The sequence below is a fragment of the Drosophila obscura genome, unplaced genomic scaffold, assembly GCF_018151105.1.
Source record: "Drosophila obscura isolate BZ-5 IFL unplaced genomic scaffold, ASM1815110v1 contig_14, whole genome shotgun sequence".
Classification (NCBI taxonomy): Eukaryota; Metazoa; Arthropoda; class Insecta; order Diptera; family Drosophilidae; genus Drosophila; species Drosophila obscura.
This window is the reverse complement of record NW_024542724.1, coordinates 232,991-248,885: the sequence shown is the minus strand read 5'-3', so window position 1 is coordinate 248,885 and position 15,895 is coordinate 232,991. Positions and strand designations below refer to the sequence as shown.

At 39.5% G+C, this 15,895-nt stretch overlaps 2 protein-coding genes across 4 annotated transcripts in view; both read right to left on the bottom strand.

Annotated features, from left to right (window-relative positions):
• The window catches only part of LOC111081968 (cingulin), a 101,972-nt gene extending 88,840 nt beyond the window's left edge, over positions 1-13,132 (bottom strand). For 2 of the 3 annotated variants that reach the window (XM_041596333.1, XM_041596335.1), the window contains exon 1: positions 12,487-13,132. In XM_041596333.1, coding sequence (XP_041452267.1) covers positions 12,487-12,495 — 9 coding nt within the window. In that variant the 5' untranslated portion in view covers positions 12,496-13,132. Of the gene's footprint in view, positions 1-12,302; positions 12,321-12,486 lie in introns of those variants that run through there. The other variant, XM_041596334.1, reaches the window with a different exon arrangement.
• A 1,413-nt stretch (positions 13,133-14,545) lies between these two features.
• Positions 14,546-15,172, bottom strand: LOC111071787 (NADH dehydrogenase [ubiquinone] 1 subunit C2). The gene is made up of 3 exons (XM_022363301.2): positions 14,986-15,172; positions 14,754-14,897; positions 14,546-14,685 (listed from the first exon to the last, which is right to left on the bottom strand). The coding sequence occupies exons 1-3, from the start codon at positions 15,146-15,148 to the stop codon at positions 14,636-14,638; spliced, it is 357 nt and encodes a 118-aa protein (XP_022218993.2). The 5' UTR covers positions 15,149-15,172; the 3' UTR covers positions 14,546-14,635.
• Positions 15,173-15,895: the final 723 nt, after the last annotated feature.

Here is a 15,895-nt window from a genome sequence, read left to right as displayed (position 1 = left end):
TAGACAAAACACCCATCCATCACTCAAATACTTTCCCTAATGGCAAATCCCAACCTGCCATAATTAAAGCTTAGTAGCCGCAAAATCATAATCGTTTTATTTTATGGGTGAAAGCTTCCAGAGTTTTCATATAGTTAACCCGTACAGAAAATATTCATTTATTTGCGAGCAAAACATTGTTATTGTTCAAGGGAAAATGGTGGGGAAAAACGCCACCCACAGCCACAACCATGCACAAGCCAAACCGAACCGAAACCACATTTATATCTGTGCGGTGGGTTGTATATTTTGTGTACGACTGCGGTTACTTGGAGCTTACTCTGTGGCCCCGAGAACCACTACTACTTCGCTGTCCCTGTCCGGGCACTGTACTTCCGTAATTTTAGAAGCTTTCGTCTTTTATTTGCGCCTTTTGCTGGCTCATATTTTATGCTGGCATCGCGTGCCAAGCTCCCACTAGTGGTTCGCCCTTCTGCGAGTAGTGGTACGAGTATTACTCGTACTTTTGTTGCTATTGTGGTTCTATATAACGCTTGTTGCTATTGTCCGGGCCAGAGCTGTACGCTTGTCATATACATGGGACTTAAATTGGGTTAGTAAGTTCTATGGCTATTGTTTTTTCCAGTTCTCAGTTGCCTCCTGTTTTCCACACTTTCGCATGGAAAAACGAAGGAAAAAATGCATTGGAAAAACAATTGGCTTTCAGCAAGTGCAAATTTTCTGTTTCAGGCGAGTGTGCCTCGGCGTTGAATCCTTTTTTTTCATTACGAGTTTTATGATTTATGGATGTCTCACTTACGGAAGCTTTCAATTTGCGTGAAACGGCAAAAGAGAATTGGGGCTTAAAAACTTTCCGGTATGGAATGAACTTGTTTTTTGTGTGATGGAAAATGTTTACTACGATTTTTTTTATTGAAAATAAATTAAAGTGTATTTTTTCATTATTGAACAATTTTTTTTGCCGCTTTATGGTGTACGATATATGTATTTACATATACATAAGACCATATTTTCTTTAGAGAACAATTCTAAGATGGTCTCTTATTTGGTCTCTCAAACTCATTTAGAATGTGTATTAGGGACTTAATAATATTTTTATGTCATCATAATTTATTGGATCCTTAAATTTTACACTCCAAGAAATTACCATTAAGAAATTATTCAAATTTAATATTAAACATTTTCTAAAGTAAATTTAAAACTTAAGTATTTCCAAATCATCCTATTAAGAATTCGAGGAATGCTTCCGCAGAGATTGAAGCCTCGGATGGAGTTAGAAGAGACAGCATAGTACGTACAGATATCATGAAGAGTGGGTAAGAAGCTTTATGTATATATTTGAAATCGGCTTCAAGAGCGAGTTGATCTTAATTGCTTCACCAATTTCTTGTGCTCTTTCAGTCATCCTCTGCAAAGATCAATTAAATGCCTGGCCAAATGCCAGTTTACAAGGGAAACTATGGTGTGGTATGCAGGTATTTCGTTAAGGTTGTAATGGTACGTGATATGACCGTTCGACTTTTGTTCTTGAAGATCTACCTTAACTTCAGATCTATTATTTGTAGACCAAAAAAATATGTTAACATAAATAAAGTTTGTAGTCTTCTAATCGAAAGATAATGTGTACATTATTATAAGTAAGGGACTGAAGGGATTCATTCACCTAAAAAGCGAATGCAGTCTGCATTCCTCAAGGCAAGAGAGTGGCATGTCCTGGAACGAGCTTCCTTCATTCAAAGCCAATACGTACTCGTGCTCATTGGCACCTCAAGCTCAAACTTTAATTATAGCACAGTTAATTATTTACTCAAGTTCACAGAACATGTCACAATTTAATTGGTTTATATCCTCACCATCCGTCATCTTAAGCCCACTGTGGAAAATGGAGAAAATTAGTTGGCCACGAGCACAGCAAACAGAAGCTGGAGCTTCTCTAGAGGGTGTAAGCTGGTTTGAAACAAATTAACCGCACATGACAGCCGCCACAGGGATTTAAGTGCATCGCATGCCATAGCTGGCAATTTTCCAGTGAAGGACAGGGCAGACCAGGCAGCAAATCGAAATCCGATTCACCTATCTGTATCTTCCATCCTTTCTGTATATTCTGTATATACTGTATGCCAACACATGCACATAAACGTAAATGCACTGCATACTGACAGACCTGCAAAGGGAGTGCTACTGCTACAGCTCCTGCTACTGCTTCTGCCTTGGCCTCGATGACAGGCGCTTAATTTTCAATTACAAACACATAAAGTGCGAGAAATGGACTAAAACCCAGACCCATCCACGTCCACATTCACATAGTCCACTCGTAATGCCATCATGTGGCTGAGTGCACCACCGATGAACACACACTCACACATATGCAGATTGTTGCACGGTTTTTACACCTTTCAGCACGGGTTTTTTTATTTAATTTTGCTCCCATTAAAATCAAATATGTACTCGGATGTTGCTGTGGTACGAAACAAGAGGGAACAATTTCCCATTGGGTAATTCTTGGGTAATTAAATGTGCAACTGCAGGGGAATTAGTCCGAAAGAGTCCTGATTCGAGATTATAGCGAGGACGTGAATAGATTTTGAAATGAAGTGAAATTAAGTTGTACACGAAGAAATGCAAAACCTTTATAATTTTACTCAAAACCATGGAAAACGAGGGTAACTGAGTTAAGATAGGTTGCGGGGGGGAGAAATGAATTAAGAGAGATAAAAGCCTACTTTGGTTGTCCTACAAAAATACGCACATTACCCGACAAATCAATTCGTCCCTTTTGCAAACAGCTATACCAAAAGTCAAAGACAGAGCTGCGTGAGTCAGTGGCTCCGATACCAATTACATAAATCATAATATTAAATAGATACTGGCTGAGCATCGGGTATCAACTGTACCAACTAGTTTTCACATAATTCCCTTCAATAAAATTAAATACTTATATATCTTAAAAACCTACAGATTTAAAAGATATTTTACAGACTTCACCTTTAAAGCCGAAATCGGAACTCAAAATATTTGTTTAACCTCGATTTTTATGACGGTTTTGTGAAGTGGTTGGCATACACCACTGTACTTTAGTACACTCTCTTTAAAGCCAAGAATCACAATCAAATTTAATATATTTTTGTACCTCCATTTCCACTACACCTTCGACATGTACTCTTCTTTCTAATGTCTTTCCATGCGCACACCTTCTAGGCCATTTTCTAGGGCACTCCTCCTACAATTTTCAATAAAAAATTCAATTATTATCTGGGTCTTTCATGTTCAGCGAGCAATTTAAACGAGGAAAAAAAATACAATAAAACAAGTAAAAACACAGATAGACGGAATAACTTTTTATGGATCTGCGCATCCGACAGACGGCCAGATATACCGATAGACAGTTTTGGGTTGGGTTTTCCCTGTCGCTGTTTTCCTCCTTTTACGGTTTACCTTTGGCGGCAGTTTTCATTATTCTATTATTTATTCATTTATTTTATTGAATCTCTTGATTGCATTTCCCACGGTTTATGCTGATTGTGCTTTTAGTGCGCCGGAGAACTACAATTAATTCAAATGGATGCCATAAAATATGTGTGCGTGTTAATATTTAATTAAACCCAAAATTGTTTGATCATTTTTAATGAATACAAATATAACACATGTTTGCCCAATTAGTGCGCTAAGTAAATTTGCATAGCAAAAACGAGTCGAACGGTTTCAATGTGACGTTTGCTGATATGTAAATGAATGAATATCTTCCATCTACTTTTATCCACTTGCCATTCCTCAAACTGTCCAAAGAAATTTGCCAAGACGAACAAAAAATGCACAGAAGTTGGCAGGAAATTTCAGTGGTGCACAAGAAACAAGCAAAGAAAACAAATAGTAAAGTTCTAAAATGGAAAAACAAAAAAACCCTCAGCAAATTTATGGACGCCATATTGTGTTGGGCAGATAGAACTTTAAAACGGATACTAAAACGACCATTATATACCCTTTTAATCACAACAAGATTTTTGCTACGCTGCTATAGCTACTATTCATTGTAAGCTTTTGTATGAAGAATATAAATTTCAGACGAAGTACTTAGCCTTTTAGATGCGGCCTATCATAGCTATATCGAATGGTATCTCTCCCTTTCCACTTTTATGTACCATTATATCTTTCCGTTTTTAGCCATATACGCCATATATATCCATTATTCAACTTTTAGCCCATTTATATATGCTCTCCTCTTAAAAGTCAAATCTCATTCCAACTTGACTTTTCGACGCACTCTGAGAGCATTCCTTTAGCTTACTGAACTCATCCATTCTCTGGCTAAACTTGCCCAATGCTAATATACCATTTGTCAGGACATTTAATGGTCTCCGCGTGGCAAAGAAGCCTGAAGCCAAGGGGCAACTAGAGCATGTCTGTTCCGTCTGCGGGTCAGCCCCAATGTTGTTTTTGTTCAAGCGCTTTTATCTGCGCTCATTTTATTTATGCAGCAAGTTGCAAATTCAACCCCAAACTAGACACCAGTCTGCTTTTTTGGCCAAGTTAATTAAATTAGTTGCAGTAGCAAGAGTACGACTACAGTATAGCGCGGCAAAAACCATTTGGTAGCGAAAATGCTGCATTAGACAATTGGCAGGCAGGGAATGAGAAAGCTACATTTATAAAATATATACAGATTTTTCTAGTATGTATTGTATTTGCACGGAAAGAAAAGTAGGTAAAGAAAGTAACCTTCGAAATTCGAATGTGGTTTGAAAGAAGAATGGAGAGACAAATTGGTTGCTGAGTCAATGCCTTTATCTTAGCAACAGTATTCTTAAAAGATAAAAAAAAATCGAATTCTCTAACATAATTGTTCTTAAACTAAATCGAATAAATTGGGTACACATTCACCTGACAGACAAAATTTTGATTGCACGACAAGTAAGGAACTCTATTTTGAAGTACTGCCAAGTGAAAGTCATCCGATTTGAGTTCAAAGCCTTGGATTACAATTTATTTAGGGTTTCAGGAGTGAATGTCTATCAGATATTAAATTTTATCGTTGAATTTCGTCAGCAAAATGGTAAATATTGAAAGAGTGGGTCCACTTGAAGACCTACTCATTACTCGACTGATTTTCTTTATTTTTGAATATTTTTTCTCTGTGTAAGTTGATTTGTAAACAATGATACATATGTACATATATATTTGTATACAATCCATCAAAATGCAATCGTTTAACCTTGAACCTTGAAAGGTATACAATAAATTGACTAAGCTGCTAAATGATTAAATGACAATTTGTCAGGAGCAGCTGCTGTTAATGCTGATGATGGATAGTGAGCCCCAAAATAAACACTATTAATTTTGGGGCAACAAAGCATCCATCCAGCTTCTTACCCTTTCGCTCTCTCTGTGTATCTAGAGCCCCTAAACTGGGTGTGTGTGCGTGTGTGGCTCTCCTTTTATCGACAAAAGCCACACATGTGCGGCACATTCCCCCAAAAACTTGGACCGAGCACGTTAAAATTTAAGCCAGTTTGACATTTTGACAACAGCCCGAAGGATCCACAGCAGGCCATCCTTCCATGAGGAGCCAAAGGAGAGGCACTGAGGCACTGCAGCAATGCCACTGCCACTGCAACATGGATGGGTGCATCCACCCATGTGTCCCATGTCTATGGCTGGGTGTGTATTTTGTGTGCATTGTCGTGTCGTGGCCATGAATATTTAATGAAATTAGCTTAAGAATCTTACAACATTTGCCCCCGGAGGTGGGCAAGAACCGGGGGGCAACTCACGTAGTGCAGGCAGCCCACGTGTTTACGCTGGAATTTCAAATGAAAAAACGAGAAAACGTTGCTCGGTGCACGATGCATGGGGCACATGTGACGCCCACCAAATATGCAAGGATAATGACTCTGATGAGGGTTAAGTAGACGGTGGGAGGGACTCCAATGGTGAAGGATTCCATTCCGGGAACACATTTCATTTACTTTTAATTCACTCGAATTTCATTCAGCGTTGAGTTCATTTTATGAGTGGCAAAAAACTAATTAGGATTAAAAATGTGGCATAATTTATTTGCAGAAAAAACTTTATCCATTTTCTCTACTCAACTACTCAGTTATGTGGAATTTTTTGTTTTAAATTAATTTCAAAGCTGAATCTTAATTATATTCATTACGAAAATGGGATAGAGATAATTATTATGTATGTATATTGTGTACAGAAATATCTTGAGTCTTTAGCGATCGATTTTAAATTTTATTCCTGAATTATTTGGTGGACATTCATATTTGTAAGATCATAAGAAGCAAAACTAAAAATCTGTACTATAAATTTGTAGAAAAAAATCTGTGTATAAGCGGCTATCTCCGCAACGCGTGAAACGAATTGCATGCTGTTTTTTTTTTTTTAATGATAGCCAGAGAATGTGGCATAGTTTGCACAATCAAATTTGTACTTTTCTATAAATAGGTTCCTCAGGAATTAATACTTAATCAACAAAATCTTAAATTTGGTCCAAAAGTGTGTGTTTGCGCCATCTTTGTGTCATTCTGTAGAACAGGACATTTTACGATAGACTAGCAGACCCGCGCGCTTCGGCTGCTGACTTAATGCATTAAATTTTTAGGAATTTATCGAAATTAAAAAATGATAATTATCATTTTTATCATTCTGAATTCCTAAACATTAAATGCATTTAGTAAGCAGCGAAGCGCGCGGGTCTCATAGTCTAGCGCTTTAGTCATTATTGGATTGAATTGAAGTTTTATTTTGTTCTCTATCAAAGCTTCCTATGATTATTCTATAAATTATACTTATTAGTTGTTTCTAAATTTCATTTCCTTTTTTTTACATATATCAATACGAACAGCTCAATATAGTCAATGGAATGTAAAGGATCCCATAGTGCTCACAGTACTTTATAATATGTGTACCTATCCGCACCCATTTTGGGAAACTTCATTAATTAAAAACTTCTCATTATTCCGCTTTTCAATGCGAACTAAACTAAAATCCAAACCAACAAAAACAAAACCCAACCGATGATATAGCAAATTAGCATTGATGATATCGAGACGATGGTTTCCTGTTTGCTATGTGGACAGGACACCCCAGAAAGACAAACAGACAGCCAGGATGCATTTCCATATTGTGGCAGGAAGCGCGTTATCAATAAATTTCCACGGGCCAAAAGCTGCCATAAATAAAGCGAATCCCTGTAAAAGGGAAAGGTACCCGGGGCCCAGGCCCCATCTCTATGCGAATGGCAATGCATTTCGCGTAGAGTCAATACAGAAAATTCCACGAATGCCAGCATAAATCATAAATGGCAAACGATTCGCGGGGCTTCATGTGGTAGGGGCAGGTGGATAATCCTCTCCGTATTGAAACAGATGCTGCAACATATCACAAAAAAATGCGCAATGGCGGAATGATGACTGCCACAAAATCCAGTGGAGGGAATTTTTAAAGGAGGAACATGAAGCCATGGATGGGCGCATAGAAGTTAGGGAAGCCAATATTTCATGTTTGATGCTTATTGAAGAAGGTATTTGTAATCCTAACCAGATTCTACGGAATTCCAGATGATTCTACATGTAAGTTTCCCAAGCATAATAGTAAAATTTCCGTTTAATATAGAAAGCCTCAAGAAAAAATCAGTTTCGAGGGATATTTTCATGCTTTAGCGCACATCGTTTCCGTATCAGTGGGAGGTAATACATATAGACGAGCGTACAAGAAATAATATCTCCTTCGCCTTGATATCCTTGCACTTGCAGGCGACTCCTGTGGTTGTGCCTTATGAGGCTGCTGCTGTTGACACAAAAAAAAAAAAGAAATGTGTATATAAGGGCGCCCCCCAGTCGACAATTGTATAAAAGGAATATAATAATACTACTACAGGCTGCTGCACATAATAATATAGGGGCCATGACAAGACGACAAAAGCTAACAGCGGCCGTGAAGAAGGAGGAGGCGAGTGCCAGGGGAAACTCTGATGATTATGAGCATGTCGCGGAAAAAGGCGAAAGCAACAACAGTGCCAGAGCCATTGAAGGATATACAATCCCCCAATACCCTGCAGGCACAAGAGGAGAGAGTATTTGTTGAAGTGAAAGTGAAATTAAAAGTTTGTAAGAGAAGTTTCCATTAAAGATAAATCCTTTGAATTCCTAATTTATTCGCTAAATATCCATAAAATTATCCATTACCAAAACGTTTATGCATTTATACGATCGTTTTTGCGATCCTTAAATATGTTTAATCTATCAAACTGTTTTATATATTTTCTGGGATGTGAACTTCTTAAATTTCATCCTCTAACTATAGGATATCCCAGAAGTCCATCATTTCTATTTCCCCATCGCCACAAAACTTATTTTCCACACAAGGACAACAGTAAAAGTACCTCACACGGGGGAGCCTCTGGCCTGTGGTTAGCCTCTCCTCAGAGTACATAATAATACAGGTCCAATGAGATCTTGAGCGTCTCGAGAACTGCAAAGTAGAATTGTTCCAACTTGTGTGCATGACTGTGTGTGTGTGTGTTTTGTGTGCGACTGAACTTGAATCGCAGACATTTGGTCGCATTTTCCGTGTAAATCAAAATTTCATAGGCAGCCACCAAGAAAATGGAACGAGCAAGCGACAAAGAAAATGAAATAAAAAGCTAAGGGAAATGAAGGAAAGTTAAAGATAAAGGGAAATAATTTTATATAGAGCGACAAGTGAAAAGGTAATTTATCAAGAAACAAAACAAACCTGTCACGATTCGCACAGGCACGCGACTGTTGGATGAGGTTCTCGAACACGCACCCACACAGCACCCATCCATAAACTGACGCCCACCCATACATAACACACATCTCCAACCCCCTCCACACACACGTGCTCTGTCATAAAAAATGTATTGCGAAATTTGCTTGAGAAGGAAAACCCTAAGAAATATGTAGCTTCATTTGGTAGCCAGTGAAAAATGGCCGCGAAGTGCCGTGGGGCACTGACTCGCAATCACCCTTCCGTCCGTTTTCCGGGCCTTTAAGCGGCTGATTGGGATTGAAGGCTTTTCTGGCTCTTACGGCCGAGCATCGTAATGGTCTGCAGATTGAGCAATAAGTGAGATTTCCTACTGGTGGGAAAAACACTCGTGAAATTCACTCATTACGACGATGGCAGAACTCTGAAGTCGTTAAAAGGGGGAAATCTCTCTTCCAAGTATCTGTATCTTTAGGCAGAAAATGGGTTCACAAGATCTGGGAGTATCGATTGTAAACATCCAACCTTTGAGTCCATAGAGACCATTGTATGACCAAGTATTCCTAGTGTCCAAGCGGGAACGCTTTAATCAGCTGTAATACAGTCTAAACAGTGTTTAAAAGTAAATTTATTTTGTTTTACTATCAAAAATAAAAAGTAAGAGTTAAAGAATTACCTTTAAAGAGGGAATTCATCTCAACTTCGAAAGATTACTCGTGAAGACTCTTAGATCCAGATAAATGGCTATATGTTACATGATCTCGTAGCCTCTATCCTTCCTCTTTGGCTTATGTTGTATGTATGTATGATACATACATATTTGTTTTTCCTTTTCCCTTAACGATTTTTGTTACATTTTACGACAAGCCCCCACCACATCCAATCGTCTTCTACCTATTTTGCCATAAGAATTTATAGACTACAACATTTTGTTCCATCTGCACAATTCTCGTTCAATTTTACACACCATAAAATGCATGTGAATCAAGAGGACGGACGGACGGCGGCAGGCGAATTTCTCCATCGATTCCATTGATTCCACCGGCAATCCAAAGAAATCAATGCGAATTCAACGCATAAAGCCCACAAAACATGCATAATTTATACAAACAAGTGAAAACCGACTCCGGGATACGGAGACCCCACTACATATTGACTTCCCGAACCCACCCGCAAAACCCGCAACTCCACCCACGGACCAACTCCAACACTCACTTGGGGGAACATTTCTAAAGCAAAACCAAAATACTCGGTCAATGAGCACAGAGTTTGTACGTTGCCATGTGACTGGCATATCGAAACAGATTCCCATGTGAAAAAGTATCATTTGGGGATCTGCTTGCTACGATTTAGTAGGCTTATTATCACAGTTAAAAACAATATTCTGAACAGACATCTCTCAAATAATATTCAACAATTATATCCAGCAACGACAACACATATTAACACCAAGCAAAGAAATAAAAGTAATCATGAAAAAAGTCACAACGAAAGGTAAAACGAATCCAAAATGCGACGACTCCACGCAGCCACAGCCGCAGCCGCAGCCGAAGGGGAATGGGAACACTGAGATATCACAGACACAAAAGCCTCCACCATGGCGATTCAGCTTGGATGCAGGCCCCGTCGAGAGGTCAGAGCGTATGAGTCTCGCTGAGAGGTCGACTCTCAAGCAATGGGTGGCGGGTGTCTTGGGTGCTTCCGTCAACCAGGCGGACATAGAGCTCCGTTCGGGTGTCGTCTTCTGCCAGTTGATCGACCAGATCTATCCGGGCTCCATCGATATGTCGAGCATCAAGCTGCAGGCCAAAATGGTGCACGAGCGTTCGCACAACAGGGACCTTCTCGTGGTGGCTCTGATGCAGCAGCAGTCGGAAATGGATGTGGCGGAGATCACTAAGAGGCTGGGCGGCACAGGCAATGATTTGTTCGAGTTCCTCAAGTATCTGCGCGACCTGCACGTGGCCACAGTGCCAGCGAAGCCAGAAGTTGTCGTGGTAGCTCCACAGATGAAGAAGCCAAAGTCGAAGAAGAAACACCTGGCAAAGGTTGCGCCCAAAACAGAGACAGCAGCCGCCTCCTACTATCGCTGCGATACGCTGGACAGTACTGAGACCTGTGCCTTGGAGTTTCAAACAAATGGAGGGCAAAATAATCTCATGGAAATCCTGGAGGAGCCGAAACCCGTCGAGTCCATTCTACAGAAGCTCTTCAATCGCCAGGACTTCAAGCGGGCTCTTGCCAGCCATCTGAGCGCCCTGGATGAGTCCAGTTCGGACGAGGACGACGAGGAGACGATCGATGCACGCCGCCAGCGTCGGAAAGACAGTTTGGTCGACATCTTCATGGCCTTTAAGCAACTGACGAAAGCTGAGATTGAAGCCAGCGGCGGTGCATGCACGGAAGAGGATGTCGTGCTCGAAATCATTGACGATCTTCGCAAGCTGCGCATCGAAATCGAAGACCACTATCCCGAAGGGTATCGCAAATCTCTTTTAGCCTTACACAGCGCCTTTATCAGGGGCTTCAAGAAGTTTGTGGGCATATATGGCATCTCCGCGGACACCACGACTATCCCAGCGGTAATCGAGGACGAGGTGATGCCGGTAGATCGCTATCCGCATCTCAAGATCAGGAAAGCGTTCCGCCTATGGTTCCCCGAACATCATCCGGAGACGATGGTGCAGCAGAAGAGCATGCAGCATCTGCCAATGTTGGCCAAAGGACAGACCTTGCCGGATCTGCTGAAGAAGACAAAGACAGTCCGACCTGAAGTGCCAGCAGATCCCAGCACCGGCCCAAAAGCACAGAAGCCCACGATGAAGAGTTCCAGAGGCACAATGTCTCGCAGGGGCAAGGCAGGAACAAGACGCAAAGTACTTCCAGGGGATGCAGGACGTCGCCTTTCCATTGGGAGTCCTGCCGCAGCAAAACAAGTGCAACAGTTCGTTCCAGTCGTCAACAGCCCGCGGGCATCCGATATGGGGCGTGCATCGGCAAAGGATCTTCATGAGACGGAGTCTGGTCATCCCTTGAAGTTTTCGATCTCGCTGGAGGAGCAGCAGCAGCAGATCTCTGCTCAGGGAACAACAGAAGTTGAGACTCCTCCCGGGAATGACAACTGCCAGAAAGAGGCTCTCCAAGAGAGCCAAATTCTAACACCTGAGTCACAGTCGGAACTCATTATCCTGCCAGCAGAGAAGTCCTCGATGGAAGTAAGCTGCTCAACAAAGGAGCAGGCGATCCCCCTATAGAGTGCTAATATTACAATATATGATAGTTTTATACCAAAAAAAAATCGAATAGTTAATGTTAAATCTACGGATGGCATCAAGCGTTTCCCATCAACTTTTGACCAATTAATAGTACTAGTTGCCATGGTCTAGGGCTGCCTTTTGTTGACACAAACAAATCAACTAATACATATAACCCAAATTAATCTATATTCCAGAAATAAATGGACACTCAATTAATTTTTATGTAAAGTGGAAAGAGTGTACTAATTATTTCTGTACCATTCTTTTATCAAAAATCTATTATTTTAGTGCACTTTACTCCATATATTTTACCATTTTCCCGAGTCACATCACTCACGATACGAAAGTGTATCCACATCTCCAGTGAGTGCGAAGTGTGAGGGTGGGTGGAGTGGTCTTCTGACAGCTGTTTGGTTTCACCATAAATAATTAATTTTCTAATAAAATTAAGAGCTTAGCTGAGGCTTCTGTACTCAAACTTTAGCTTAACCGTTACCTTTGCCATAATCGTTGTTTTTTGTTGTTTTGTTGGCGCTGTTTTCCAGAGATAAGAAAATTCGCTGTGCAAAAAAGTCCACACAAAAGCAAAAAGCCGTCGGCCTTTTGGAGGCTCCCAAATGAATGATGTATCGTTGGTTTTCTGGTTGATTTCGTCGTTATAGTTAATTAATTATATAGTTATGATTATATTATATGGATGTTGTGTTTGTTAAAGTTGTAGTTTTTTGTATATTTATTTGTCGGAATTTGTTGTTAATGATGTTGCTTCGGACTCTGAAGTTCCGTTCAAAAATTGCTGTGAGAACAGTAGCTCAAAAGGTAGAGCGAAAAAACCATTTGTGTCTCTCTTTTAGTTAATGAACAATAATTGGTTTTGGTTTCTTCATATGCTTTGATTATTTCTCATGACCTTTTATTTTGCATTTTGTTTTATCTATTTCTTCGAGATATTCGGAATTGTAACGGTAAAACCACGACACATACGAACGAAGGGGAACACACACGGAGCACGAAAACGAACGGATTAAAATCGAAACAGAATTGCAAATTGAATATCTTCTTCTACGGTTATTTTCTTATTATTTATAAAACTTTTTCAACTGGTTTTCTGGCTCTTCACTTCCTTTTTGTTATTGATTTTTATGGCGCGGTTTTTGCTTAATTTCTTCGTTGCTTTTGGATTTATTTCAAAGCACAACATTAAATCGCATCCACATGCGAGAGAACGGAGCAAACTCGGTTGAATTTACGGTTAACACAAAACTGGGGAAATTAGGGATGATATATCGGATTTTAATATTTTTTATATATATATTTTTGAAAATATCGGATGTTTTAGAGGGATTTATCAACGGAATTTTCTGAATTCAGAAAAAAATTAGACACTAGTTTTCTGCTATTACACATACGGCGTCCGAGTTGCAAATGGGGCGTGTGGGGCGGCAAGGCCGTCGTTTTGAAAATTTGTATCATACGCGGCGTCCGGGGTGCAAAAAGCTCAACTTGAAGCGCAAAACTGAGTCGAGAGCGTACATTCAGGCTCCTCTGTTAAGTCCAACACAAAAATTGCTGTTCTTGCGCAAGTTGCTACATATTTTGTCATCTCTAATGTTAAATCAAATGTTTGCAAAAATCAGCTGATTTCAAATAAAAAAAACGTATTGGAAGCAGGGTATATTATAAACTTTTTTGTTGTCCTTTTCAGCTTAAGCATTATTTTCTACAAAATTCAATATTATATAAATAAAATTATATGTTCAGTGCTGAATGTCTTAGCTAACTAGTAATATTAAGCCGAATATCAAAATCGAGAAGCATGATTTTCGCAAATGGATAGAGGCGGAAACTTTATAAATCTTGAAGAATTTCAATTTCCAATGAAAGATTTCGTGGTCATTTATTTCTTGTAAGTTAAGAGATGACTTTACAAACAACATTATTTTCCACGGTTTAGTTCAAGGTGTTCTCTGTTTAAATAGAGAGGGGTTAAGTGTGTTATGTTCGCCTTTCCTCGGTATATTCACGGTAGTTTTGAAACATTGTTGAAGGTATATTTCTGAAGTCTTAAACGTGATATCCCAAATGTGTCCACTAGCGTGTGCACTTGCATAATATAATAGCTATCGTTGTAGCGCGAAAAAGAAGCCGGCACGCAATTCTCAAAATAACTGCGAAGATTTATTTAATATTTATTTTACTAAAGAATCAGAAGCACATCGCAATAAAAGAAAAAGACAAGGTCAAAAAACAAAACGAACCTAATAGAAGAAATTAAGAAAAAAAAGCTGGAAGAAATAGAGCTTGAGAATAGAGAAATACGCAAACACGCCCCTTTTCACACATGATTGCTCCGACATATAAATTGCTCAACAAATATAAAGGTAAGAAAAAATGCGATTCTTTTGATAATTGCATCCTGCAAATCAATTCGTAATTTCAAAAATTCTTCAATATCGAGCAATTTTTGCATTAAACCCACAATCAAAAATATCGTATGTTTGCTCCAATAAATATGTAACGATTTGCTCGAATACAATCCATTTTCGTATTCATTATTACAATTAAAGCTTCTTTATTTACTATATGAACAATGCGCTAGGGCATCGTTTGATTCACAACAGAACTGCCTTCTGCGTACGTTCACCTTAACGCACTGGAACCCAGCTCTCCAAGACATCGCCGTACTTCTTGCGATCTGAAATGTAAGGAGCAGAAGTAAAGCCATGATATGAGGTATCCTTCTGAGAGTAATAGAGATCTCACCCTTCACGGGAAAGTCCTCGGGATGCAGCTCGATGTAGTGCCGCAGCACGGCATCACGTTTGGCCAGATACTCGTTTCGTTTCTGGTCGAAATAGTAGCCGGCACCACCGCCAATGGCCGCAAAGGCAATATGTTTCTGTATGCCTATCGGAGAATGTTTAGAATCCTTTTAATTACTAGATTTAACACACAAAAACAATGTTACGTCACATGGAGACGGCGGAGAACTTACCCGACAACACGGGTCTACGGAAGCCCCAGTTGACGAAAATGGCCAGACCGAAGCCGGCCAGGGTGCAGGCGAAGGGATTCCATATGGGCGACAGGAATGAAGACTCGCGAGTGCCCTTATTCGTCAATAGTTCCAATGGATCGTTTACGGCCGAGACGTTCATGTTGACAGAAAAAACAATAGTGATGGACTATCGCAAAACAAACTACTTCTGTTGAAAAATATATCGATTGCTTTTTGCGATAGGCTACTTATTCAAGCAGCTAAAGTGTTGCCAAATAAGCTAGAAACGCTGTAAAAAATGCCATTATAGCTATTTTCAAGGAAAAGGAAGAAAATTAAGAGCAGCGCTACCGGGCTTACGAATGCAGGGTATCATTCATATTTTTTTGTATTTCATCAAATATTTTAAGTTTGAATTCCATTTTATTTCTTTTACTAAGAAATTCTGGCAGCACTGATAGGGACCGCGACAGCCGACTAGCATGCACATATATCGATATTTTTGTGCGATCAGCGATTCGAGCTAACTAAAAGCATATATGAAATGAAACAAACAGTTTATCCTTTAATATTTTTTATGGTTTTACAATATTACATACATTAATCATTAGATGGCAAGCAAGGCATTTGTTTAAGGCAATTCATACAGTATTTTGTAGCTGCTAAAATGTGTAAACTTTAAGGCTGTTTTTCATAATTCTGCTGGAGTATTTTCTGTAGTGTGAGGTTACGGTAATTAACCTCTTGGATTATTCCGATTATTCAGTAAAAACTGACTATATGTCGTACAAACATCAAAGGCGCAAGTAAAATTTTAAATACGCACAATTATTACATAGTTCATATAAGGCCGTGTACTGCTCAAGCCTCTAATATACAGCTAAATTTACATTTTCATATTTGGATA